Genomic DNA, 27725 nt, shown 5'->3' on the forward strand with positions numbered 1-27725 from the left:
GGAGTCTCTTTCCAGTGGACACAGAAAGAGATTTCAGCTTTTAATCTTCTTGAAGAAAAGATGACTTCTAGTCCAGTGATCACTCTGCTAGCTCTTAGGAAGTCATTTGTTGTCCAGTGTGATGCCTGTGGCAATAGCATTGGTGCAGTGCTAATGCAAGATGGCCGGGTAGTGGCTTATGAAAGCAGAATCTTGCGAGGGCCAGAAAAGACTATGCAGGTCTATGAGAAAGAATTCTTGGCTGTGATTCATGCGCTTTCTTGTTGGAAACACTACCTACTTGGGGCAGATTTTGTTGTCCAGACAGATCATCAGACATTGCGTTATTTCTTAACTCAGACTAAGCTGTCAGAATAGCATATGCGTTGGGCAAACTTTTTGTCAATGTTCCATTTTCAGATTGTGCATGTGGAAGGCAAAAAGAATGTTGTGGCTGATGCTTTGTCAAGGAAGCCACAAATTTCAGCTGTGTCAATTCCTTATCATCATGAGCTCGATGATATGAAGGAACGGTATGCTGATGCTGAAGATTTTGCAAGGATCTTTGATCAGCTTGTGAATGGACAACATCATGAGCATTATCTTCTCAAGGATGGTTTCATGTTGATGCATGGTAGACTATGTGTGACTATGCCATTGAGACGGAAAGTTATGACAGAGAGTCACTCTCCACCGTATGCAAGGCATCGTGGTATTGATGCAACAGTCAAAGCAGTAGAGACATACTTTTATTGGCCTACTTTGAGAAGAGACGTGGATGCTTTTGTGTGGCAGTGCTTGATTTGCCAGAAGGTCAAGTTTGACAGGCAAAAAGCACCAGGGCTTTTAGAGCCATTGCCTATTCCACATAAACCATGGGAAAGCATAGCTATGGATTTTATCTTTGATCTTCCAAGGACACAGACAGGAAATGATGGGATATGGACTATTATTTGCAGGTTTAGCAAACAGGCTCATTTCATTCCTGTCAGGAAGAAGATAAAACAAGATCAGATGGCACGTTTGTTTATGTGCAATGTCTTCAAGTATCATGGTATGGCACAGTCTATTGTCGGTGACCGTGATCCACGGATGACAAGTCTATTCTCGAGAGGCATATTTGAGAACATGGGCACAACGCTGAAGTTCTCATCGTGATTTCATCCACAGACTGATGGATAGTTAGAAGAGGCAAATTCTACTGTCTTGGGTTTGCTTAAGTGCTATTTGTTAGAGCACAAGTCAAAGTGGGAGCAGTATTTGCCTTTGGTCGAGTATGCATACAATAATACTGTGCATTCGTCAACAGGCAAAGCCCCTTTTGAAATTGTTGAAGGTGGTAAAAAGGTTCCTCCCATTTTGCATACAAAGGATAAGATCTTTCAGGCAGATCAGTATGTGCAAAGTATGGGGGAAATGTATCAGAAAGTTAAGCATGCCCTTGAAAGGACTCGAGCAAAGCAAAAGAAAGCTGCTGATCATCACCGTTGTGAATTGATAGTTTCACTTGGTGATTAGGTACTGTTGCGGTTTGAAAAGGCACGCTTAAAGAAGCCGAAAGGCAAGGAAAGTCTTTTCACTAAGCTTAGTATGCGATACTATGGGCCTTTTCAAGTAAGAGAGAAGATTAGTGATGTCAGCTATAGGTTGAAATTGCTTGACAATTGGAAGATTCAAAATGCTTTCCATGTAAGTCTTCTTAGGTCTTATGTGGGTGATATGCCAGAAGATATGCCAGCTGAGGAACAGCCCGAAGTTGAGGAACTTGATGAAATTCTTGTTCCAGAACAGGTATTGGCACACAAAGAAAGGAAAGTGAAAAGCAAGGTTGCTAGAAGGTATTTGGTTAAGTTGAAGAGCTATCCAACTATAGATGCTAAGTGGATGGATGAAGGTGAACTTGTAGAGTAACCTAATGTATTGGAACTTATACTTGAAGCATTTCGCTTGCAACCTACCTTGACCCCTTGTATCTCTAAGCTGAAATAGATTGTCAAAGTGACAATTGCTTAAGAAAGAAATTATGTACAGAAACAGATTTTGTACAAGTTAACACTTATTGTGTCCATATGGTTTTCTTAGTGCTAAAGAAGTAAGTATTGCTTGCAAGAATACAGTTTTTACTTCTATTGAATTGAATACATGTTGTAACAATGGTTACTCGATCGGGCATGTATTTTGTGAATTGACTCAGTGGGGATATCATTGTGATGTACCGGCCACTAGATCTCTAGTCAGGGTGATGTGGAGTCATCAAATGAGAATCTGCCACTATGGGGATATCATTGTGGTGTACCGGCCACTATATCTGGAAACAGTGATGTGGAGTCACATGATGATAGTCTGCCATGTTTCACAGTTAGAACGTACATGTGTTAACAGTGTGTTCAGTACACAATGTTGACTGATAGCATGTATGTGTTGTACATGTGCTGCCAGGTGTAAGTTCACTGGGTTAGCTGGAAGCATGTATAACATTCATGCAAACGAGGACGTTTGCGATTTCGAGAGGGAGGTATGTCACAAGACTGTGACAAGTATTAGCTTTTTGTTGATTTCTTTATTACATATTTTATTTGGTTTTTCTTTTTGGAAGGATCCCTCTTGAAATCTAAACGCCTGAGTTGCATGGCCAGTTTGTGAAACGGACAGGAACGTCTAGTGAGTCAAGACTGGACAGTTAAGGTCCAGTAAAAGTCTGGAAGAGACTGATGGCACTGTAGATTGACAAGCCTGGAAGAGACTTGTGAAAGTGTATATGGACAAGTGTGTTGAAGAACTAGCCTGGAAGAGACTAGTTCAAAGTGAAGATGGACAAATCTTCAAGAGATTAGTCCATGTGGGGTCATCAGTGGAAATTCACTTTCAGTTGAGCTACGTTACAGATTTGGATGTAGCCATAGTTTGCAAAGATGGTTAGAAGACTAGTGGGGATGCAATGGAAGCAACTCCTTAAATTTAGGGAGTTACTATTTTTGGACCGCAGAATCTGTTCGTATCATTATCTTCGTTTTTGTACGAGGATTAATCCTCCGGTCTGTGCCGAGGTCTAATTTTGAACCGAGGATGGAGAATTTTAGACCAAAAGGTTTAAGTAGGAAAATTGTTACATGTATGCCATGTGTCACAATTTGGGCATAAATTCCCAAAAGAGAGAGAGAGGGCAGCACAAAAACGAGTTTCAATGCATGGGGGGCTCATTTTTGTGAAAGGTAGATGGATTGCTGCAGATGGAGAGCTCTTGAGAGCTGGTCTACCAGAGAGGGCAGCACAAAAACGAGTTTCAATGCATGGGGGGCTCATTTTTGTGAAAGGTAGATGGATTGCTGTTGATGGAGAGCTCTTGAGAGCTGGTCTACCTTGTTTATGATGCACAGAGGCTTGAGCTTGCTTCCTACTCTCTCTCTTTCTCTCCCTGACAGTATGGTTATGCTGCAGAATGAAGGGCCTTTCTTCTGATTCAGGTACAGCTGTGTGGAATATGCTGTTTTTGCATGAGGCAAGAGCCTCTTTTCTCCAGGAACAGGAGCAGTTGTTTGCTGCCCACAAGCAGGAACAGGTGAGGGTGGTAACCTCACCAAGCAAGTGTCTGAAACAGCATTAAATCAGTTCTGATTCTGGACTGTTCAGAGGTTATTTCAGAGCCCAATTGATGTCAGAATCAAGGGGCAGTTGGCCCAGATGATGCAGGACAGTGCAGGGAACAATATGAGCTGAGAACAGGTGTCAGAACAGGTCTAAACCAGTAATTACAGTGGGCTGAACAGTACAGGGAACAGTATGAGTTGTAAAGAGGTTTCAGAACAGGTTTGAACCAGTAAATACAGCAGGTTGAAATGGTCAATTCTGCACTCCAACCAGAAGATTCAGACTTGGGCAGAGTTTGAACCAGTAAATACAGCAGGTTGAAATGGTCAATTCTGTTGTAAAATTTCACCCAGAATAGGTGAAAGACAGCCCATTGTATTTTCTCTTTGTAAAGATAAAGAAATACTGCAAGGGGCGCCTAACTTAAGGGCCAACAGGGTGTCTTTGTGGCAACAAGAGCATTTTAGCTTCCTGTTTTTCTTCTTGATTCTGTGTCTTTAAGTTCAGGTAATGTGGGCGACTGTTAATTGGGTGAAAGCATTTATATATATTTTGGTTGTACACTACCGTCCTTCCCAGTGAACAGGCCGGTTTCAGTTGGCATATCCACAATGACCTTTGCTCCATTGAATGGGCACTTGGCTCTAATTGCAAGAAGCATAGTAGTCTAGACCTTTCTTACACAGAAGTTAGCAACATTGGCTTGGCATTTGTCAAGAACCTCAAACATTTGGAATCTTTGAGTTTGGTTGCTTGCCACAGCATTGATGATGAAGGTTTGGCACACCTCAAACATTACTGCAAATCATTACAGATGCTGGATATATCAAGATGTCAAAGTGTTAGTTATGATAGCCTGGTAGGCCTTGCTGATGGCTTTGCCGTGCAACATCTCTCATCTTCTTTCCAGTAACTGATGCTTTGCTTCAGAGCATTCGGACGTTTGAAGGCCTACAGTCAATTACGCTTGATGGCTGTGATGTTGGTACAGCTGACTTGTCATTGCTTGGGGGAGGTTGCAAAGCATTGAAAGAACTGAGCCTGAGCAGAGGTATCACAGATACTGGCTTATCTGCTGCCCTTGCAATATCTCAGATTGTTGGAAGGAAAGTACTCAAAGTAGGCCAGATTGCACCTGTTCAGAAGTTTCCAGTTGTGATCCTTCCACAGCCTGAAACCTCTGACCACTAGATAGATGAGCTTTGCTTCCAGATTGATTAGAGCTTCCCGGATGATTAAATATCCAATCATCTGCAGTTGCAAGACTCCTTCCTCAATGAGCTCTCATGGGCTTGTTTAGTTGACGCTTCAATGGAAGTTTCAGTAATCATGGCTACTCAGCGTCTTCCATATCTCACCCAAGCATTTGACATGGCTCACTTTGAACTGCTTTTGATTGACATACTACCCTCACTAACAGAAGACTCATCACTGCTCTGAGATGTGACTACAGAAATCCCGGCCATGTCTACACATTTAGAACCACTTTGGACCTCCTTTCTAGTTGGACTTGCAGGTGAGAAATCCTTAATTCCAGCCAAGACCTTGAGAGCCCATTTTCAAGCCATGATTTTCAGTGTTTTCTAATCCAACCTGAAGACATGTCTTCTGGAAGAATTTTGCAATAAGCTCTTCTGCAGCTCCCCTATCTTTTGGTCTTTCAAGACGGCGACAACGGGAGCATGCCACTATCGCCTTCTTGACTGAATTTTTGAACTCCCTCAAGGGTATGCTGTTTGATGTGGATATGATCTACCGCATTGTTCAATATTTTCTGTTATACAACCAATCTGCAGATGCTGTACTGTAATCACCTAAGCTTGATTCTGAAGCTTCACCCCTGGTGCCAATGGTGGGTCTTTCATTCAAGGTAAAAGTTTCAAGACTGTGGATGCATACCGTAATGAAGTGGCAACTGATCCTAAGCTATCTCTACATTGCTTTCAGACCCTTGTTAAGGCACTCCCTGAACATGCGAGATTGAATGATGACAGTCTGTACAAGGCTGTGGACAGTTTTATCAAGGCCCACACAGAACTTTAAGATGTTGAGCAAAAGAAGCTGTGTGGTTACATTGATGTTCATAAACTTCCACCAGAGACTTGTATGCATGCTTTCGACAAAAAAAAAAAGACGCTGCGTGATACACAAGATTAGGTAGAACAGCTGCTGGCCTTGGCATTTAAAAACTACAAGTCTCTGGATGAAGCGTCTCCCTCAGGGATATTTGAAGCTCTTAAATATATTCTGTTCCAAACTCTACGTGGCCTGCAAATTTAATATGTGCTACATTACACCCAGCAGCACCAGCATCTTTTACCTAACTTCTTGCAGCTGCACTTAGTGGCCCAGGTCTGAAGTTCTTGTAGCAATTGATGGTCATTTGGAGGGTATATTTGGCGTAGCAGATCCTTTGAAGCTTGAAGCTCGTGTAGTTGTTCAAGGAGGAGTTACTTTTGAGACGACGGTAAAGAACAATGGTTCTGCATTCTGTTATTGTCCATTCTATGACTCTACGAGCAGGCCGGTTCTGAATCTTCCAAATTGGAGGAGTGGCATCTGTCCATGATGTCTAGAATGTTGTTAACTTGTTAGTGAACTCCCTTCCATGTGATAAATCTTTTCCACTTGATGGATATAGTTGCATAGGACCTTACCATCCTACCGAACGAGAGATTTTTAATTGTCCTGCATTGAACTGACGAAAGAAGCTTCAAGTAAACTCGTAATTGTTCCAAAAGAAGTGACAAGATTGCTAACATGAAATAGATGCTTGATGAGTTTTGGGTATCTTTCTGTACTTCTAGATCTCAAAGGCTTGATGTCTAATGAAGCATGCTTGCAATTTCGGTGTTAGCAATGACAATGGTACAACTCCTGTTAATTTCTTGATTCTCATGCCCTTTCCTCACCAATCTTCTCCTTTCACTATTGTTGCTTTGCTGTCTCAATCCGGATGCGAAAGTGAGAACTGTGATGAAGAATGTTGTGGAGCTTCTTAAACCCCTGCTAAACATGAGGGAGAGAGTCAGAAGTAGTTCTCATGTGCCATCTACGCAGGGGTGTTTGTTTCCATCATAGCCACCTGCAAACAACTTTGCTTGGAGAGTGCAGAATGGGCCAATGTGGCCTTTGCATCACCATAGCAATGCTCCTTTGGTGTCATACTTCAAGTTGCAGTAAGTAGTGAGCATGGCTGTTAGAGTACAATTTGCATGTTTGTTTCTTTATCTTTTGATCCTTAAGCTTAATGACCAAAATCTTTCTACTCCATTTACCACCAAAGGTTGTAGTAGAAATGCTAGCCTAGAGTTGAGGCTCATGAGCCATTTAGAGCTTAAGAACTCGCAGATGCAAACTTGACTCTCGATCCACTTTCATCCGTAGCATCTTTTTGTGGAGGCCTAACAAAGGGCAAAAGTCAGATACGAAGAAAATGGTGGATAACAACTCCATGTTTTGAGGAAGAAACCTGTAATAAGGTTGTTAGAGCAGCACAGGAGGCTGCACCTCTTGCAAGCTGAAAATGGCTACCATCACTCCATGAACATCAAGGTGGTTGTCTATTAGAAGCTTACGATGTCAAGAATGCATTTCTTGAAGTTATCTCCCATTATGAGCAAGTGATCGATATAGTAGAAGGGATTTTCTCCATGAAAGCTTAGAAGAGAGCTCATTGAAGAAGAGGAAAATGTGTGTTTTCACAAGGTAGAAGGAAAGATAGTCTCCTCTAAGTCCTCTGAAATCATTCTTTAACCAAGAACCCTAAAATTTACCTCAAAGTTGGTAACAAGCTACTAAATTCGACCATCCACCACCATATCTGTCCTAAAGATCTCCAAATTTAGTTTCTTCCAATTGTAGATGATTTACAAATCTTTGCTAGTCACTGTCTATGTCAAGTACTTGTAGTATTTGTTTGAATTTAGTTTTTATGGAGAAAAATTGAACTGAAATAGAGAAAAAATGGATCAAAGGCCAATGCTTTGATACCACTTGTCAAGAAGTGAAGAGGAGAGAAAGAAAGAGGAGAGAGAAAACCGCAAAAGAGAGGAGGAATGTAAAAGAGAGAGTGACGAGGAGAGAGAAATACTAGAATAAGAGAGAGAAATATTAGAAAGAAAAAGAGAGATGGTTGGAAGCCATGAAAGGACATGAGAAGCTAGAGAGAAATGAAGGACAAAGATGTATTATTGTGTAAAAATTGATTACTTGTACATGTGTCCTTTGTCCTTTTATTTGCCCTTAATTCAGCTCTTTACAATTAAAAACTTTATAGTGGGCAGCTACATGTGTAACAAATGTGCTTGCCATAATGCCAAAAACACATAAGTTGGTGGGTAGGTACTTGGTGTGTAACCACCCTAACTTTGACTTCGTAGCTTCCCATTCCCTAATTTTAGAAGTATCTTTGTGAGATAGTGGCTCTTGAGTACTTGGTGTGTAACCACCCTAACTTCGATTGTGTAGCTTCCCATTCCTTATGTTAGAAGTATCTTTGTGAGATAGTGGCTCTTGATTGCAAGTTGCCATTTGTGAAATCGTGTGTGGGTATGCCATTGTATGGTGGCTGTCACGTGGACATGCATTTTTGAAACCTCACTTAACATGTGGATTAATTTTAATCACATGATTAAGTAAATGTTGCACATGTGAGGTGCAACTGGGATAAAGTAAACTTACGAGCCTGAGACCCAAAGAAATCACGGGATGTGAAAGGCAAAAAGTTGCTATAAGTTATGTCGCACAAGTACTTGGTGGTATCTGGTGCCAGTTGTTGGCCTAGGTTATTCATTTGGCCATAAGTGTCAGTTGGTGACACTAGAGAAGTGGCATTTAATGGTACCTAACGCTAATCTGATGGTCAAAGATGGTGCAGAGACACTCGGGAATGGAAGTTCCCTAGCCAATTTATTTATTGGCGAGTCAAATTATTTTGCAAGGCATCAAAATAATTATTAGATTTAAAGACTGAAAATTAATATTTAATTATGAAAAATATTGGGAAAACCATTTGGGAAGGCTGTCACTTGTCAACAATGTCCATGTAAGATTGAAAAACGTCTTTAGAGGTTGGAGAGAAGCATTTCTATAAATTCAACATTCAAGGGAGAGCGAGGGCGAGTCAAATTATTTTGCAAGGCATCAAAATAATTATTAGATTAATTTTTAGTATTTAAAGACTGAAAATTAATATTTAATTATGAAAAATACTAGAAAAACCATTTGGGAAGGTTGCCACTTGTTAACAATGCCCATGTAAGATTGAAAAACGTCTTTAGAGGCTGGAGAGAAGCGTTCAAGGGAGAGGGAGGGGAGGTTGCTGGTCTGATTTGCAGCCATTGGAGGACCTTCTGAGGATGCCAAGGGCAGGAGAAGACCAATCAACAGCAGGAGATAGGATCTACAGGCTGTTGAGATAGGGCAGTAGTTGTAAATGTTTGATTTTCTTCAGTTCTTTGCATCTACAAGCTGTGTGGTAGGGCAGCAGCTGCATTTGACTGATTTTCAGTCATTCTTCGCGACAAAACTCTGAAATTTCTCTCTCTACAGCTTTTCCTCTCATCTCCTAGCTATTTCATAACCTTGCTCTGAAGATCTCAGCATTTGTATCCTTGGGAGATTGAGAAATGTCAGATTTCTTTGTTGTAAACCCTAATATGCAGCAAAAATCAGCAGCCTCGAGAATCGTGCTAGAAATTGAAAGCTCCAAGACTTGGATTGAACAAGGCTGAAGCTGTTTTTAGTCTATTCAAGTGGAGGGACCAATAAATAATTGAATTTGGGGCATTTTCCATTTTCATCAAAGTGGGTGAAGGCCAATTGATTGCCCGAATCAATGTGCAAATCAGATTAAAAACTTGCTGGTGATTCATCACAGCAAGGGGAGTTGGAATACCGAAAGGGATTGGGAGAATCCCATTGTAAATCAACTTATTCTTCAATAAAGTTAAAGAAATACCGAAAGGGGCGCCAATTTGGGACCAATCGGGTGTGCATTATCTAAGATCAGTAGGTAAATTTGTATTTTCAGATTTGCGTTAATTGCTTGCTGCTGTAATTTAGTTGTAATCAGGGATTTACCACCCATCCACGGAAGGAAGGCTGGTTACAGTGGCATGCATGGCTGATTTTGTACACGTTTGCTTGATTTTCAGCATGCACATGTTGCAGGTTTGATTGTCTGTGACATTCATTAGCCAAAGAAACCATTTGGAATTGATGACCTATTTGAGAGAGAAACAATAGTATCCAACACATTTTGTGGGCTGACATTTTACTTATTGGGGGTCATAGAAGTGGTAGCCCTTGCTATTTGAACTAAAATCCACATACATACATTTAGTGGCCTTGTTTGTCCCAAGCTCATACCAATAAAGCTAACACAAGATTGCTCCTCTTCCAGCAAAAGTGACACGAGTTACTTTTTTTCACAGCCAAGTGAATTGTAGGAGTAAAGTTTTGGAAAGATTTCGGTAGTCCACAAAGTAGTGTAGACACAAGTGATGCAACTTCATTGATACTAACAATTAACATGAGTTATATACGCATCCACTAATCCACCTTCGTCCAATGGGTTTTGCAAGCATTCAACTTGAGGTTCATTGCACAATACAAAGAGGTAAGTACATCCTATATTTGCTTGGCTGTAGTAAATGGCTGAATATGTGGTAAAGTGGTCTTTTGCATGATAAGGCAATCAAAGAATGTGTTTGAGCATCCTTTCCATTCCATCACGTTTACTTCTTTATGGTAGGAGTGTTACAAAACATGGTTGAGCAAGAAGAAGATCAGATGAGCTATGGGGGAAGGAAGAACAAGTGGGGAAGCATGATGCCGCCAAATAGACTTTATTAGTTTGATAGTGAAGCTAGTACATTGTTTTATAGCTTTTTAGCTATGCTACTCTTTCCTCTCTTTGCTTATGGGATACATTGCATGCATTGTAGGTATTCTCTTTTTGGTGTCAACTCATCCATCCTTATCCATCCACTCTCATAAACATCGTTCACATGCCTACGCATCAAATGTATTAACAAAACCCCCCTTGATGCACGGTCGGTCATTATTGATTGTCATTGTCATTAGGTTTACAAAATGAGATTGCTTCCTGGAGTCCCCTATCATACTCATAAGCATGTGGTGTGACGCAATCAACATGTGAGCAATTGACATTAATTTGATTTGGGAGTTTGTCCCCTTGGCTATATCATTGGTGCCAACAGTGGACATTACAATTATTTTTTTTGTCTTTGGTGCTTACTGTTCTTTGACTTTTTAGTCTTGGTTGATTTGCTTCTTAGATTTGGCTCGAATCTTGATCTTCTTGGTTCCTTTCTTGGACTTCTTTTCCTTCATGGTCTTTATCTTGGTTATTTCTTTGTTTACTTGCACTTTGACTTCAAGTTTTATTGATAATCTCTTTTTGCTTTATACATTGGATACACAAAGATACATTGCCTTGGCTTGATAGACTCGTCTTGACACACACAACTCATTGGGACATTACATGGATCCTCTTGAGATATATAGAATTTGGGATTTTGTTGGACTTTGGCTTTACAGATTTCATGGCATATATTGCTTGGACATTGCTCAATGGCTACATGGCACTCACTAATTTTTGAGGCATTATAATGGCTTGACCTTACATAGGCGCTGGATTTTCTTCCGAGCAGTGATATTGGGTGCTCGTATGTGATGGATAGAGACTTTATCATTTTAAGTTCCTGCATATGATGGATTTTTGTAGACATATCAACGTAATAGAGATGTAGTGCTGTTGCGTATTTAATTTAGACTGATTTGACACAACATGTGTGAATGCATATTTTGAAGTGTAGCTTGTTTTTGAGTGGATATTGTAAACAAGCTCAAGACAACTGAGTTTGCAAGTGAGTAGGTGTGAAAGAGGCTTTATTTAAATTTTAGTGAAAAGGTTTGAGAAAGAGAGAGAGAATCAAAGCTAAGAGAAAAGAAAAAAGAGGATGTGAGCAAGCTGTGTTACTAATAGCGTGAGCAGGCCATATTCAGCTGTGTTCAACTAGAGCAGTTGAAACTTCTCATAGATTTTCTGATCCTCTCCTACAAACCTGCTTTAGATTGATCAGCCTTTGCTACTTGCATGCCTGTTTTGTGGAGTCTTCGGTGCTTCTACATCCACAACACCTTAGTGTGGTAGCTCCATCATCAAATCAACACCACTAATCTAGCACATCAGCACTAACAACTTCTTTTTAAGCCACTATCTTCATAACATCGTCCTATTGGGGAGCCCAAACACCTTACCAACTCCATAGGACATCAATATGTCTTCTTAGTGTTCGATTTGCAAACAAACCTTTTGTTGGAGTAGGGTAACATATTTTTGAAGAGCTTTTAGGTTCTTCTATCTCTTCTTCCTCCTCTCTTCTTCTCTTTGTCGCTATTGAGATAAGCACACCCCCTATTACAAAACAAGCAGGCCCTTTTCTTGACTCCTTGTACAAGCCCCTTGCTTGTGGCTAATGACAATTGAGAACTCAACCTTTCAATGGTTGCAAACCTCTCCTTCTTGACAATAGAAGCCTTCTAAATAAATTGAAAGGATAATGGCCAAGTGATAGATATATCTGAATACCTTCCTTTAATGGCAGCCTCTTTGAACTCAAATAGACTCCACACCTTTGTAACCTTCAAACCAAGCTTTAGCCTTCTTGAGCAGCACCTCCTTGTCTCGAGCTACACGAGCCTTAAACCTCTTGAGCTCCTTCACTTCCTACACAGCAGTGGATGCCTCTCTTCCTCACCACCTTGTGAAAGAGGCTTTGATACCATGTTGCAAAACATGGTTGAGAAAGAAGGTAAGATGAGCTATGGGGGAAAGAAGCGAAACAAGTGGAGAAGCATGATGTCACCAAATATACTTGATTGATTTAATAGTGAAGCTAGTACATTGTTTTTATAGCTTTTCAGTTGTGCTACTCTTTCCTCTTTTTAGGAGGTGGTAAGAGACAGGTTGGGCAAGAGGAGGTGGTAAGAGAGGTGGAGATGTAGGTAGAGGAAGAGGAGGTGGTAGAAGAGAGGTAGAGGAAGAGGAAGAGAATGAGGAATAGATGGTGTTAAGAGCAGTAGAGGAAGAGGAGGTTGTAAGGGAGTTAGAGGTAGAGGAAAAGGAAGATTTTCAATGTCTGTAAAAAAATCCGAGGTCTTTTTCTTTGTCTAGTTTGGATTGGATTGGATGGATTGGACCAGATTGGGCAGATTTGACAGATCTATTTTGTGTGTGGATTGAATGTAGCTATGTTGATCCATTTAATTATAGGATAGACGCATATAGATCACCTTTTAACCATTTAGTTAGATAGACATCATTTGACATACAAGTCAAGGTCTAACCTATGTTTGGGCTCACACAAAGCTTTTATAATAGGGCATTGAAACTTTGAGTGTAATGGATGATTGGTGGCACCTTGTGAGGGTGGGGCATTGAACATATCCAATGTGTCCCCAAAAAGCCTTTGAATATGAACTCGGAGCAAACCTTAGTACTTGCCTTGGTGAAGATGTTTGCTCCATTCTCCTTGATTGACCAACATACTATTCCATCTTAGTCAAATTATGCACATATTGATATTGGATCTCCATATATTTGGTGTGTCTATGGAATGTTGGATTTCAGCAATAGTGATGCAACTCTTGTTGTTACATCTTATTATAGTTAGCACTTTATCTTGCATTGCCATGTGCCATAGGATTCTCCTTAACCATATTGCGTCACATGCAACAAAGCCAGAGGGTAACAATAATTGAAAACTGACTTTTTGAAATCACTATCTCAAGCCTAGTCAAAGTTGCAATTCTTCACCAAAGAATTTATAGTCAGGATTTTTTTCAAGTACTCAAATATTTGGATCTCAACTTTCCAATGATCTTTACGAGGCTTGTTTGAGAATTCACTCAAAATGCCAACAGAAAAATTGATATGTGGCTTAGTGTTTCTCAAATAAATGCATAGTCACAAGTGATGGTCATTTTTGTCACGAGTGATCGTCATTTTTGGACTTGAGCATTGCAGGGATGGTAGCTTCTTTCTGTCCAACATTCCATTCCATGTGACTATATTGTCACAAGTGACAGAAATTCCTCTTCGTTTCTTGCCATCCATCCCTATCCCATTTTGCGTCACTTGTGACTATGAGTAGATGAGATAGGTAACCAACTCTCTATACCTCTTGAATTCTACTAGTGGTGAGGTATTTGCAATGGATATTTTGATATTGATGTTAGTAGGTTTTGATACCATGTATAGGGGCTTGTTTTAGCCCATAGAATGCTGTTTTCAGCTTATACACTTTGTTCTCGAAAATGGGGCCCTAAACTCTAGTGGTTGAGCCACATTCATCTTCTCCTTGAGGTTACTTTTCAAGAACATAGATTTGACATCCATTTGGTAAAATGGCCACTTCTTGTGAGTGACCACTATAAGTACAATGGCAAATTAGTGGCCATTTGGAAGTTCGAGTCGAGAATTCTTGAAAATCAAATGCTTCCAGCAGTTGGAGTGAAGAGTTTGATTGTTGCATTGTTGGCAACTATCAAAGTGGTCTGATTAGGCACCCTGCTCAAAAAACAAAAAGTGGTAGGTTCTTGTAGAGGCTTCATAGAACTGTATAGACCTTTTTTTCTTTGGTTGTGAGAGGGGAGGCATCGAACACACATGAGTTAGTGGTCGATGCTTCTTGAACCAAGGAGTGTGCTTCCTAATAATAGCCACGAATAGTTCTAGCCTTGCTTCAATCATATTGTCTTCTTGACACTATAATCTAAAATTTCATGTCCCTTCTTCTTAGAACAAGACTCTTCTTGAAACTTCCTCTTCCTACTCTTCTTTTTGTCACCATCACTCTTGGTGGAGGATCTATCTTTTCTTAGGCCTTAAGTTGCAACTCAGCTTCCATTAATAATGCACAAAATCTTTTCTCAAATGGTCAATGCTTGAGGTCTCACTCGAGTTTCCAGAGCTGTTACCAATCCATCAAACTTTGTTGGATAGGTCCAAAGGCATTAGCAAGCTAGTTCCTTGCTAGTCTTTTGTATCCAAATGCCAACCATTTGGTTGCATGGATTCACGATCCTGGTGATGAATGGTTTTGTTAGCATTGTACACGTCTTGGGTGACAGCTTACATCCAAAGTGCAATGCATTTCTAAGGAGGTGTATTTAATGCTGACCGACCTGAATTTATGGCCACATTTAATGTCTGCCTACCTCCTATTTTTGATGTATTTCCATGGCCTACAGCCCATCCCTTTGTACACTCTCTAGAGCCTTTGTACATGGATTCCATTTCCGGTTGAGTTCATGTGTTCTTATTCTTTGATTCGGTTCCTTCTTTGTGTCTATAGCAGTTCTGTCATCTGTCTCTTTGCTTTGGCTGCTCCACACCGTTCTGACATGGTATCAGAGTTTCTTGGTTTTGGCGCTAGTTGCTCTTTTTTTTGCCACATAGTAGTCTAAATGGGCAGCCATTGTGGAGCGAAAATGTATGAAAAACAGTCATTTTTCTATAGATGTGCAATGATCAAGTGACAACATCTGGAATAAGGTGCCCTACAATTACTAATTTTTAAAGTTCCATTTTGATGGGCATTTTTGCCACATAGAAGTCGGAATCGGCAGCCAGTGTGGAGTGGAAGGGCATTAAAAACAGTCAATTGTTTGTCTATAGCTGTGCAATGATCAAGTGACATCATCTGGAATAAGGCGCTCCACAATTACTAATTTTAAAGTATCCTCTCCCATGGTCCCTACTGGATCTCTTTGGTCATTTGTAGTACCTAAACTTATGAGTGGGGAATACCTAAAATAACATTAAATATCGTATCCTATAGTACCCACAGTATCTTCTAGGTCATCCTTATTACCTATGTTTAAGGGAAATAAATTTGTTATTGTAATTGAATAGTTTTCAAAAGGGTATCAAGGCAAAGTTAGTTTCCCTGCTTTGATGAAAGTAATGGAGTGTAACAGTGGTATACCTTGATATGCTTTTTAGGACATCTGTTGACATTTAAGTTGATGTTTGCCCATGGTGGTTGTTACTTGTCCATAAATAACGTGGCTAGGTTTCTTGCCTGAACCTACGACAGGAGATGAATACTCTATTCCGCTTTTGGTCATATTTTTTGCGCTCCCACTTCAACAGTTCCATGTACAAGGAATTTCGACGTCTTGCTGAAGAAGATGGAGCTGCAAAATACAATTATGGGATGGAGTGCTTGTTCAGGTTCTACAGGTTAGTTCATACACAATACTGAAACATAGGTGTTCTGTAATTTGATTTTAAGCAGTGATATTGTTGTCTCTTTAAAACAGTTATGGCTTAGAAAAGAAGTTCAAGCAGGAGTTGTATGACGATTTTGAGCATTTGACGTTGGAGACTTACAAGAAGGGGAACCTTTATGGATTAGAAAAATATTGGTGAGTGCCTGATCAGAACTGTTATATCATCTGAAGTTGTTGCAGTTGTGATTTCACATCTTATAGGTAGTTCCTTTGCAGGGCTTTTCATCACTACCGGAAAGGTAAGGATGTGAAAGCTTTAAAAAAGCGCCCTGAGTTGGAAAGACTTTTAGATGAAGAGTTTCGTAGCATTGAGGATTTTCGAGCGAAGGACAGAGAGTCTTGTGGAAAGGATCTGCCATCTAGCTGCAGTACTGATGGAGATCAGATAGAGCAGGGAACCACAGCATCAGGCTCTATTTTGGCGACACACACATCTTCTGTTCAGATAAATACCATATCTTCAATAGCAGTCTCTTAGGAGTTTAAGGTATTGAACTGGCAGCTTGGCACATGTATAAAGTACAGTGATTTCTTTAACAGTGAAATGTTTCTTTTTTCTTTTCTTTTTATCCTTTTTGGAACAAAGGATAGAGCTGAGCAAGAGATATGGATACAAAAATGTATCTCGAGAGGCTATTGTGGTATATATATTGTTAAGTACTTCTGCAGCCTGGTCTAAGCTTCAGCCCTGGTGCGGAGCAAACCAGTTATAAGCTCCAAGTTAAAGAGCTTCGGAAACCTTTCCTGACAGATGGGGCAATTGGGTGACCTTCCAATCGTGGAAAAGCAGCAGAATTGAGGACTGTTTATGTTGCTCAGTACAAGTCCTGTCAAGAAACAGCAGACCTGTTTTATGCCTGGAGAAGTCTGTCTGTTGGTTCATTGTATAGTTTTTTCTCCCCAGAACAGTAAATTTTATCTAATTTTAATTGTAGCTGTATATTTCAAAAGACATTTGTTCTTTGAAAAGCTAAGGTCTCTACTCTCTCTTTAAACTTTTATATGCGGGATGTAAGATTTGTCCTGAAGTAAGTATAATAAAAATACTGACATAAGACAACAAACCATCATGACTCGTCTTTTTTTTTTTTTGGGGTGGTGTTTTCTGCAGGGGGAGGGAGCCAGGTTTAATGATTGCTCTGTAGTGCCTGCTGTTGATGCATGATTTGGAGTAGGGAGATATGAGCATCTGAAGTATGTAGGTTTTCTGCATAGAAATGAGAGGAGCACGAAGCCTCGTCTGGGTCTGGATTATGCTCATCAGCAGTGTGTGTGGTATATCTAGTCTTTGAGGCATGATATGTTGCAGGAAGATAAGAACACATTAGCATCTAGGTTGTCAGTAGAAATGAGAAGAGCATGACAACTCAGCTGGATCTAGATGTAGGATCCTCCCTTCCCTTTTTTTTTTTTCATTGCCTCCAAACTTCTTGTCTCCCTTGTCCACAGCCTTGTTTCCTTCCAACAACGCAAGTATTAAAGGTTGTTAGTGGATTGTACATCTCATGGGGGAGTCTGTATTCTAGAAGGCATTTCTCTATTTTGTGCCAGAGGGCTGAGGCTGGCTGCCCTGATTTTGGCCGCCAGCTCCTCACTTGTCCAACTAGTATTTGGGTGGCTGTTTGCGGGCTACCTGATTGGTCATCCTCTTTGGTATTCTTGGTTGCCTATTTATAGGCAGGTTGCCTCCACTTTAAATCACTCGTTCACCACAGTTGTTTCCTGGTTGAGAGAGGGAGGCCATACCCACTGCTGGTAACTCAGCCCCAAGCTTTGAATTGTCTTGTGCCTTAGTATATGGGTTCCACTTTCTGAGCATGTTCGTGTTATTTTGTTCTTTGAATTCTCTCTTTCCTCTCTGTGTTTGTGCAGTCTATGACAGTAGTTTCTCATGCTTCCATTGCTGTCCCCTATTCTGACATGGTATCAGATGTCTGCATCAGGGTTCATGGTATTGTTTTCTGCTACATGTCTGCATTTACCCTGTTACACTGCTGATTTGTTTTGCGTTTACTTGCTGTCTGCTGCACACTGTTCTGTGGCCTAGGTGACTTCTCTTTGAGCCTGAGTAGTCTGCCTGTTACGAGCACTCTCCAGCCTGCTTTTACCAGCCTAGACACTGTTTTTAACCTGTCAGCCCTGCGTTTTATTTCCCAGGCACTGCATTTGCTGGATCAGCCTTTCTTTTCAGTTTTTGACCTCTTGTTGGGCTGGGTGATGCTCTTCTTTCCAATTGTCGATTAATCTTGTCTTGGTTGGATAAACCTTTACTTTACTCTTTCACGTTAAGAGGGTTCATGAGTAACTGGTGGTTGTCCCCCGTACACCACTCTCTACCTACTTGTTGATCCCATCTCTTTGTGCAAAACTCCTTGAGCTCTTAAACTCCTGAAGTTTTGGACTGAAGTCTTGGCATACACCTCTCTTTTACATCCCTTGTTTTATTTCATTTTCTCTGCATCTACCTCACAATGGCTCCTTTGTGTTCTATTGATGACAAGCTTCATGACCTCTCTTTTCACATCCCTGATCTTATTTCATTCTCTTTGCGTCTACCCCACAATGGCTGCTTTGTGTTCTACTATTGATGACTTCATGACACTATGGACTCATCTGTTTTTCTTTTGGAAGCTTTTGTGTGGATAGATTTGGGCTAACGCAAAGTGTTGGAGATGAAAAATGCCCCAAATTCATTGATTTGCTAGTTCTTCCACTTGAATTTGACCAAAAACAACTTAAGTCTTGTTGAATCTAAGTCTTGGAGCTTTTAATATGTGGGACGTTTCATCAGGATATTGTAAACTCTAATTTTTGTTGCAGATTAGGCTTTACAATAAGAAAATTTGAAATTTCTCAACCTTTGGTGAGCCCAATGCTATAATTTTCAAAGGAGGGTAGAAATGCTAGGAGAGAGAGAATGTCGAGGAAAGAAATTCTGGACTCTTTGCGAAGAACTAAAGAAAATGAGTCATTTACTATTGATGCCTTGTCTCAACAGCTTGAAGATGCTCTCTTCTTGTTTGTTTTTCTCTTGCCCTTGGTTGTCTCAAAAGATCATCTAATGGTTGTAGATAGACCAAGAGCATCTCCTCTCTCTCTCTCTCTCTCTCTCTCTCTCTCTCTCTCTCTCTCTCTCTTGTGTAGGTTGAATTCACTAAAATGTCTCTCCAAAGGATGTTTTCTAGTCTTATACGTATATTTTTAACAAGTTATAGTAGTTTTAAATGGTTTTTTAATATGATTTATAATTAAATATTAATAGTTAAAATATTAACAATTAATTTAATACTTATTTTAGTACAAAAAAAATCCAATTAGTATCGATTAAGTGGCTAGGCAACTTTCATTCTCGAGCGTTTGCGTTAACTTTGATCATAAGATTGGTAATCAAACGTCAATTCTTTAGTGTTACCAATTGACACTTAATGGTCAGATAGACGACGCAGATCAACAACTAGCATTAGATATCACTAGGTACGTATGCAATATAAATTATAGTAACTTGTCTTAAAATTTTGTGATTTTTTTGAGTTTAGGCTTTTGTACATTTACTCTAATATTAGTTACATCACATATATATAATTTTTTTTGATTATGTGATTAAAAGTTAATCCATATGTTAAGTGATTTGAAACATTCATGTTTTCACGATCGGTAATTTTTTGATTACAACTTAGTTATAATAATATTTATTACAAACTTTAAAAAGAAAAATTAGCTTATAATCGTGGACAATGGATCCTTTGATGGCCTCAAAATTGGTGGTCTTTTGGTATTTTAACTTTATTGAAGAAATTGATGCATATCATTTTTTCACTTTCTCTTTTGTAGGATGAATATACTAAAATGTCTCTCAGGCTTGTAAAAGATGTTTTTCAATCTTTTAAGGGTATTTTTGACTAGTGATAGTCTTTTCAAATGGTTTTTTAAGTATTATTTATAATTAAATATTATTTTTATCTTGATATTAAATATTAATATAATAATTATTTCGTGGTTCAAGAAAATAATGATTGATAAGTAATCAGATTAGTTAGGTAACTTTATTTTTGAGTGTTTGTATAATCTTGATCATTAGATTGATATTAGGTATCATTAAATGTCACTTTTTTAGTCACTAATTAATACGGTTAAATAAATGACCTAGGCCAATAATTGGTACCACATATCACTAAGTACTTGTGTGGTATAACTTATAGCAACTTTTGCATTTGATGTCGTGATTTCCTTAGATTTCTTAAGATTTCATGCTCTTAAATACTCTAATCTTAATTACATCTCACATGTGCAATATTTACTTGATCATGTGATTAAAAATTAATCCACATGTGAAGTTAGGTTTTAAAAATACATGTCATCATGACAATCCTTTTCCTTAAAAATCCTTGTAATTATTCTCGATTATATTAAAATAGTGGATTAGAATTTTCACCAAGTATCATAATTAATACTACATTGTGTAATGTTGCTCAACTATTTTATATATCCGAGATATTTTAAAAATTGCCAATTAGTTATAATATAATATGACTTTTAAAGAATCTAAAAAATTTTGTCAGATTATTATGTGACATCTATTTTTTGCGAGCTCAACTCATCCGGCAAAACCAAACCATATCATAGCATAACCAAGCATAATCCATGGTTGAAACATCAATGCTAACATAACATATGTTGTTTATGGAACTAGATATAAACCATTGAAAACTAAGGAAAAATTGGGCAGAATTTTCACTTGTTGATTTGAGAATTGATCACAAGCTGTTGCAAATGTGGCCCTAAACTGATCACAAACTCATTGTAGAAACTAACTAGCAATCAATGCAAAAATTGATGCAAAGTTGATCTCGAAAGTGATAATAAAAAGTTCTCTAGTTGATGAAAAACAAGATTGAAATTGATCAAAATTTTTATCTCAAAATTGAGGTAAAATTCATGCCAAATTGATTATGAGTTGATGTAAAAGTATAGTTTGTCCTAGAGTAAAACTCGTATTCATTTGTATACAACTGACAGTGACTAGTACGCTACATAGTGAGCTCATGGCAAATATATTGTCAGCATAGTACCTTGGATGCATGCTAAATATATCTGAGATCTTGTACATATGAGAGCTGTCGATAACTAGAGGAGTGGAGTGCTACCTCTCCCTTGAGTATCAGACAATACTCCAGATTCTTGCTCTGTTGAACGTGACGGAGCAAACTAAAGTTGGCTCTGACTGAAAGGCATCTAAGTAAAGTTGTAACAACCGAGGATGGGTGGTCTGTTAAGTCATCCTCTTCCATCCATTTGGTATGCATTGGTGAATAGTTTTGAAATTTCACCAAGTCTCTCTTGGAAACTTTACATTTTCGACCTTTCTTTCCTTATGTGTCAAAATTTGCTTGGGTAGCAAAATCTCATCCAGCTCCTCAACCTCTACTTGAATTTTAGCATACATATCCTCCTCTAGTACATCACCATGAAAAGGCCTCAACAAGTGGACATGAAAGGCATTGTATATTTGTCAATATGGATGTAATTTCAATCGATATGCTATATCGCTAATATTCTCCAACACTTGGAAGGGCCCATAGTATCTCACACTTAACTTCGGATACAATCTTTCTCTTCCTTTCATCTTTTTATGTCATTTCCCTTCAAAACACATTAGTACATAATCACCCTCTACAAACTGCAAAGCATGTTTGTGGCGATTAGGTGCTATTTTTTGCTTTTCTTGCGATCTCTCTAGTGCATATTTTATCTTTGCATGGGCTACATCCAATTTTTCCACATAACAACCAACCTCAAAGATCGTATCCTTAGCTTGCAGAATAGGTGGTACCTTCTTGTCACCCTTAACCATCTCAAATGGAGCTTTGCCCTTGGAACTATGCACTGTGTTGTTGTAATCAAACTCAACTAAGGGCAAATAATGCTTGCATCGTATCTTGTGGTTTGAAAAATAGCATCTCAAAAGATCCAACACTCTGGAATTTGCTTCCTCAGATTGACTATCTATTCGTGGATGGAAAGATGATGAGAATTTCAGTATGATATCCATATTCTTGAACAATCCCTTCCAAAATAAAGAGATTATCTGAGGGTCTGAATCACCAATGATCGACTCTGGCATACCATGATACTTAAAGATGGGATTCAAAAAAATTGTGCCATATGATTAGCCTTTATTTTCTTCCTCATCAGAATAAAATGGGCTTGTTTGCTAAACTTACAAATGATAGTCCATATCCCATTATTCGTTGTAGGTATCTTAAGAAGCTCAAAAATAAAGTTCATTGCAATGCTTTGCCAAGGTCTATCTAGAATAGGCAAGGGCTGTAATAAACCTGGCATCTTTTGCCTTTTTCACATACGATGCATGTCCTAACAAATTGTTCTACATCATGTCTCAAAGCTGGCCAATAAAAGAAATGTTTCACTTCTTGACTGTGGCATCAACCTTCTCTCCTGCATATGGAGGGACATGACTTTCAGTAATAACTCTGAGCCTTAATTGCTTTGTGACACAATCGTCCATGCATAATTGTAAATCCATATTTTAGCACAAAATGTTAATGCCTTTGTCCATTGCAAAGCTAATCATAAACATTAGCAAAGCTCAAATTAGCAACATATTGCTCTTTCATGGCATTTAACTTAGTGTGATCAACCATGCTAATGGTGCTCTATCTTGTATCAAAAGAGTGAAGCACCACTGTAATGCATTTTCTTTTAAGAAAGTGATTGTTTTTAAAATCTTTGAGGACTTGATGAAATTCCCCTTGAATAGACTGCATCAAATTAATGAACGAGAGTTAAAGCTTTCAGACTATCTTGTCCACTAGTGAAGGACTCAAACTTCACTCCTTTTTCATCCTTATCATAATCTTTTGCTGCTCCGTTGGGTGTCAAGTTGTTATACACTTGGCTGTTGCAAAAAGGACGCAGTTGTTGAATTTACATAAAAAAGAGTGCATTTCTTGATTTTACATCAAAACCAATGCCAAATGGTGCATTTGCACGACCAACATTCATTCCTTGAGCCTTGTAAGCATTTGAGGGTGCATATGTAGTACCGAACAAACTCCTTTGTGCCCCAGGAATCAAGCCAATGTTGCCGCATAGGGTTTTGCATACTTTCAGCTATACTCAAATACATTGGGTCTTGTACACCATGCATTGGTTGCTACATACCATAGGAATTTGTGCCATACGTTTTGGTATGCGGTCCTTGTCCAACCATAGTATGAAAATTTGTGCTTTCACCAAAATATCATGGTTGCCCCATTATAGCATGTATGCCCAGCTGTCCAAAATCCATTGGATTAACACTTTTGTGATGGCCTTGGAGTTGCATTCTTTGCTTCATATGTACCAAGTGTTTTGTTTCATTAGCATCTTTGGAAGCTTCAAATGAAAGTTTTGGCATTATCTTTGACGCCCCTTTCGATATTTCTTTAACTTAATTGAAAAAATAGTTCATGTACAATGGGATTTTTCCAATCCCTTTCAATATTGCAACTCCCCTTGTTGTTTGAAAATGATTAGCAAGTCTTCAATTTGATTTGGCCCTTGGTTCGGCAACCAATTGGCCTTCACTCACTTTCATGGGAATGGAAAATGCTCCAAATTCATTGATTTGTTGGTCCCTCCACTTGAATTTGATTGAAAATAGCTATTGATTAGTATTCTCCTGCTCTTGGTTGTCTCAAAAGGTCCTCCAATGGTTGTAGATTAAAGCAATAGCATCTCCTCTCTCTTTTTCTCTTTTGCAGGATTGAATATAATAAAATGCCTCTCTCTAGTCTTTAAAGATATTTTTCAGTCTTGCATGGGCATTTTTGATAAGTGGTAGTATTTCTAAATGGTTTTTGATCATTATTTATTAAAAAATATTAAATTTTGATATTGGAATATTATAAATTAATCTAATAATTATTTTTATGTCAAAAAAAATTCTAACTAGCCAATAATTAGATTGGCTAGACAGCTTTAATTCTTGAGTGTCATTGCGCCATCTTTGACCATCAGATTGACATTAGCTACCATTAAACACCATTTCTCTTGTGTCACCAACTGACACATATGGCCAAATGAATGACTTAAGCCAATATTTAGCACTAGATACCACCGAGTACATATGTGGTATAACTTATATCAACATTTGCCTTTGACATCTCGTGATTTTCTCAGGTCCTGGGCTTGTAAATTTACTCTAACCCCAACTAGATCTCACATGTGCAACATTTATCTAACCATGTGATTAAAAATTAATCCACATGTTAAGTGAGTTTTTAAAAATACCCGTTATCATGATAAGTGCCATGTAGAAAATAAATGTGTGGTGCTATTGTGGCAAGAAGTGAAATCCAAAAAGCCATCTATTGGTGGAGTGAAGGCTAGAAGGTTCTTAGACTTTCATGGGAGACTTGGTAAGATAAACTCTAGGAATGGTGGCTCAACTATTAGATACAATCAATGGAAGTGCCTACATAATGTAGTTAAGGATCATGCTAATAATGGACAAGATCGGAATAGAAAAGGCAATGTTTGAGAAACACTAGACAAACTATTCTTTTATTGTGATAAAACAGAGTGGAATGATGATGATCTCAAAGACTTCAAAAACCAATTGAATCTTATTAAAAAGGCAATGGAAGAAGCTTGGGGTAATCAATACTTCACTCACTATATAGTAAGAAAATTGCATATGTATGTCTCTTTATTTTTTGACTCATATAGGATTTTCTAATTGAAATTTTTTATTTGTTAACTATGTAGTATATTTTATACAACCATGCTCCATATTTTATTAAGAAATATGGATCTCTATCTATTTGATCAACCCAAGGTATGAAAAAATCACATCATCAAGCAAGAACAAAATACTTTAGATACACAAGACATGGAGGTGGAAGATACAAAGTAAACAGTTTATTAAAGGTCGTTCAATGGCTCTACATACAAATTTGGCACAAATTCAAGCTCAAAGACACAATCGCATCATGTAATACATCATCTTTGGCAAGGACTATATCCACTATTACCCAAAGAAGAAAAGAGGGATATTTAAACTCTTGTGCAAAGCAAAGATATTCTGAATGGTTACAAACTAGACAAAGAGATGGAAAAAGATGTGTTTCATGAAACCCTTAACATCTTTTAGTTTGACTCTGTGCAGAAGAGTCTTTGGTTTCAGGGAATTCACTAAGTCCTCTAAGGGAATCTTTTGTTTCATCCCACTCGATGAGACCTCTACATTTTAGGAACTCTTGTTTCCTATAGCCTAGAAGGAGCTTCAAATTCTTGGTATCTCCTACACGGGAGAGCAAATAAGAGGCAAGAATTCCAAAGTATCCTGCCCTAGATGCACTATCTCCAAGCATGAAGCCAAAAACTCTTACAATGTCTTTCTTCTCCACCAAAATTATCTTGTCTGAACCTCTATTGAAAGCTTGGGATTCAATCACCTTGGAGATAGCTTTCAAAGCCATTATTGGTAAGCTTGGAGAGCTTGACAACCTGCTATGATAAATTGCAAATGTTTGATTATTTAAGCTTGCAATATAATGACCAAGGCCTTGAATTTTGCCAAGCTTCAATGGCCTTGAGCCCTTGGCTCTTCCAAGAAAGTTGTATGCATCTTCAATTTCTATCTGCACAATAAATCACAATAGTATAAGATGTTAGTAGATAAATATCCAAAAATATTTGTGTATAATGCATAACATACTCTAATATAAATCACAATGGGTATCTTAGAATTATCTTTCATACCTTAGGGTTTTCATCTTCTTCAAGAAGACTATCATCATATACTGGTTTCTCCTCTAATGGAGACTTCAGTTTCTCTTCATACCCCATGTTATCAATACCAAGTCTCTGTTGAATTTGTAAGTACTCTTCCTCTGAAGGTATCCCCCCCTTTTCATATTCCACAATCTGATTAATACAAGAATGCAAGGCTATAGAATTGTCTTGAAAATTCTCTCCCTCAACATCAAGAGTTGCTAGCAATTCCTCTTCATAATCGATAAAACTTTTATCATTTTGACCACATGCAGCAAGGATTGCCAAGCAGTAATCTTCTCTAAGATAAAAAAGGTGTTGAATATCATTTAGCAATACATATCTCTTTTTGTTGATGAGATAACTGGGAAATGTTGGGACACATTCAAGAGGACATGTTTCAATCTCTGCACTCAACTCTATCTCATTTTCTTCCACTTTTGTAATGTTCTCACTTTTAAACAAAGCAACATTAAATCCTTGCACTAAGTGGTTCTCAATATCCTCCTGAAACATTTCACCCTTCTCTTTAACTTCTTTGTCTTTACATGCAATATCCTCCATCTTCTTCTCTTGTATTGTATCTGAAGAACAACTATCCATATATTGAAGATATACAGGAAATCCAATATCCTTCTGTACAAGAAGACATTGTTGCTGATTTTGACGAAAAGGGCAATCTGCTTTCCACTTCTTGAATTCTTCATCAATAAGGCTAAACCTTGTTTGCAAAGTTGTTCTAGCAGCATTAGAAGCTTCCATTACATCGCTATAATGGACAAATCCCTCAATCTCTAGGCCTTCCACATATCTATCATAAAACACCTTAAAATCCTTTAGTTTATCTTCAATATTCTTCAAAAGCTCTTGTAAATCAAAGGAAACATTGAGCATATATCTGATGCAAATAAATCTAGATGAATTTCTAGTTGCATGAAGAAAATCAAATAGCCTTTCATCACAGGTGACTTCCAGATCCTCCTTCTCCATTCCCTCTAATGAAAACTTCATTTTAGTCATCCTAATTACTCACAAAAGAAAATCCAAAAAATAAAAATAAGGATCATAATATACAAATCCATACATTTTCTCATATGCAGTAGACTAAATAAAGAAAGACTGCTAAGAAAATTAAGGAAATACAAGATGAAAGAAATGAATTAAAACTTTATAGAGCAGAGAAAGCATGCAATTCCAAGTCTCATCGATCAAACTTTGTTTAACATTTTCGACTCATGAAACACAAAAAACAATGATTCAGACTGTCTCACAGTTCACAAAATAACGTTTCACATGTCACTTATAAAAAAAACTTGACGAATTCACGTTTTATACCTCTGAAAAATTTGAAAAAAACAATGCCTCAAGAACATCAAAATCCCATCGTTTTACATGTTTACCAGACCAAGATGAAAGAAATAAATTAAAACTTTATGCAATAGAGAAAGCATGAAATTCCAAGTCTCATCGATCAAAATTTGTTTAACATTTTCGACTCATGAAACACAAAAACAATGATTCAGACTGCCTCACAATTCACAAAATCGCGTTTCACATGTAACTTACAAAAAAACTTGACGAATTTGTGTTTTATACATCCGAAAATTTTGAACAAAACAATGCCTCAAGAACATCAAAACCCCATCATTTTACATGTTTATTAGACCAATATTGCTAGAAAAACAAAGTAAAACCAATACATAATTTCTGAGTCCATGATGTATCTTTCTCCTTTTAAACCAACTAACATCTTCAATGCCTCAAAATTCAAGATTGCAGAGAAAAATATTTAAAAAAGTGTGATACCTGATATTTGCAGGCCTTGCTCTTGAGAATAAATGGTTTCTTGTAAGCATACGCTTGGTTTGGCTTGTGATGCTTACGAGATAAAAAGCTGGTCAAAGACAAGATAAGATACGTGAAAGAAATAGTAACCAAGATCCAAACCTAAGTATTCATATGTATATGCCAATGGTCACCACATGTTTGATAAAAAACTAGGCTACACTAATTCGGAGGATGTCCAATTTAAATGAAAAAAAAAGGAAAAAACT

General features: G+C 38.2%; 1 protein-coding gene across 1 annotated transcript in view; it reads left to right on the forward strand.

Moving 5' to 3' along the window:
• Nucleotides 1-16846, forward strand: part of LARP1A (LA RNA-binding protein) — a 71172-nt gene extending 54326 nt beyond the window's left edge. Inside the window, exons 13-15 of the mRNA XM_087666914.1 lie at nt 15699-15844; nt 15925-16029; nt 16111-16846. Of these exons, the coding sequence (XP_087523040.1) occupies nt 15699-15844; nt 15925-16029; nt 16111-16372 (513 nt within the window). The 3' untranslated portion in view covers nt 16373-16846. The remainder of the gene's footprint in view (nt 1-15698; nt 15845-15924; nt 16030-16110) is intronic.
• Nucleotides 16847-27725: the final 10879 nt, after the last annotated feature.

The sequence above is a fragment of the Lygodium microphyllum genome, chromosome 25 (genome assembly GCF_053477565.2).
Source record: "Lygodium microphyllum isolate KBCC chromosome 25, Lygodium_microphyllum_v1.1.10, whole genome shotgun sequence".
In the NCBI taxonomy this organism is placed as follows: Eukaryota; Viridiplantae; Streptophyta; class Polypodiopsida; order Schizaeales; family Lygodiaceae; genus Lygodium; species Lygodium microphyllum.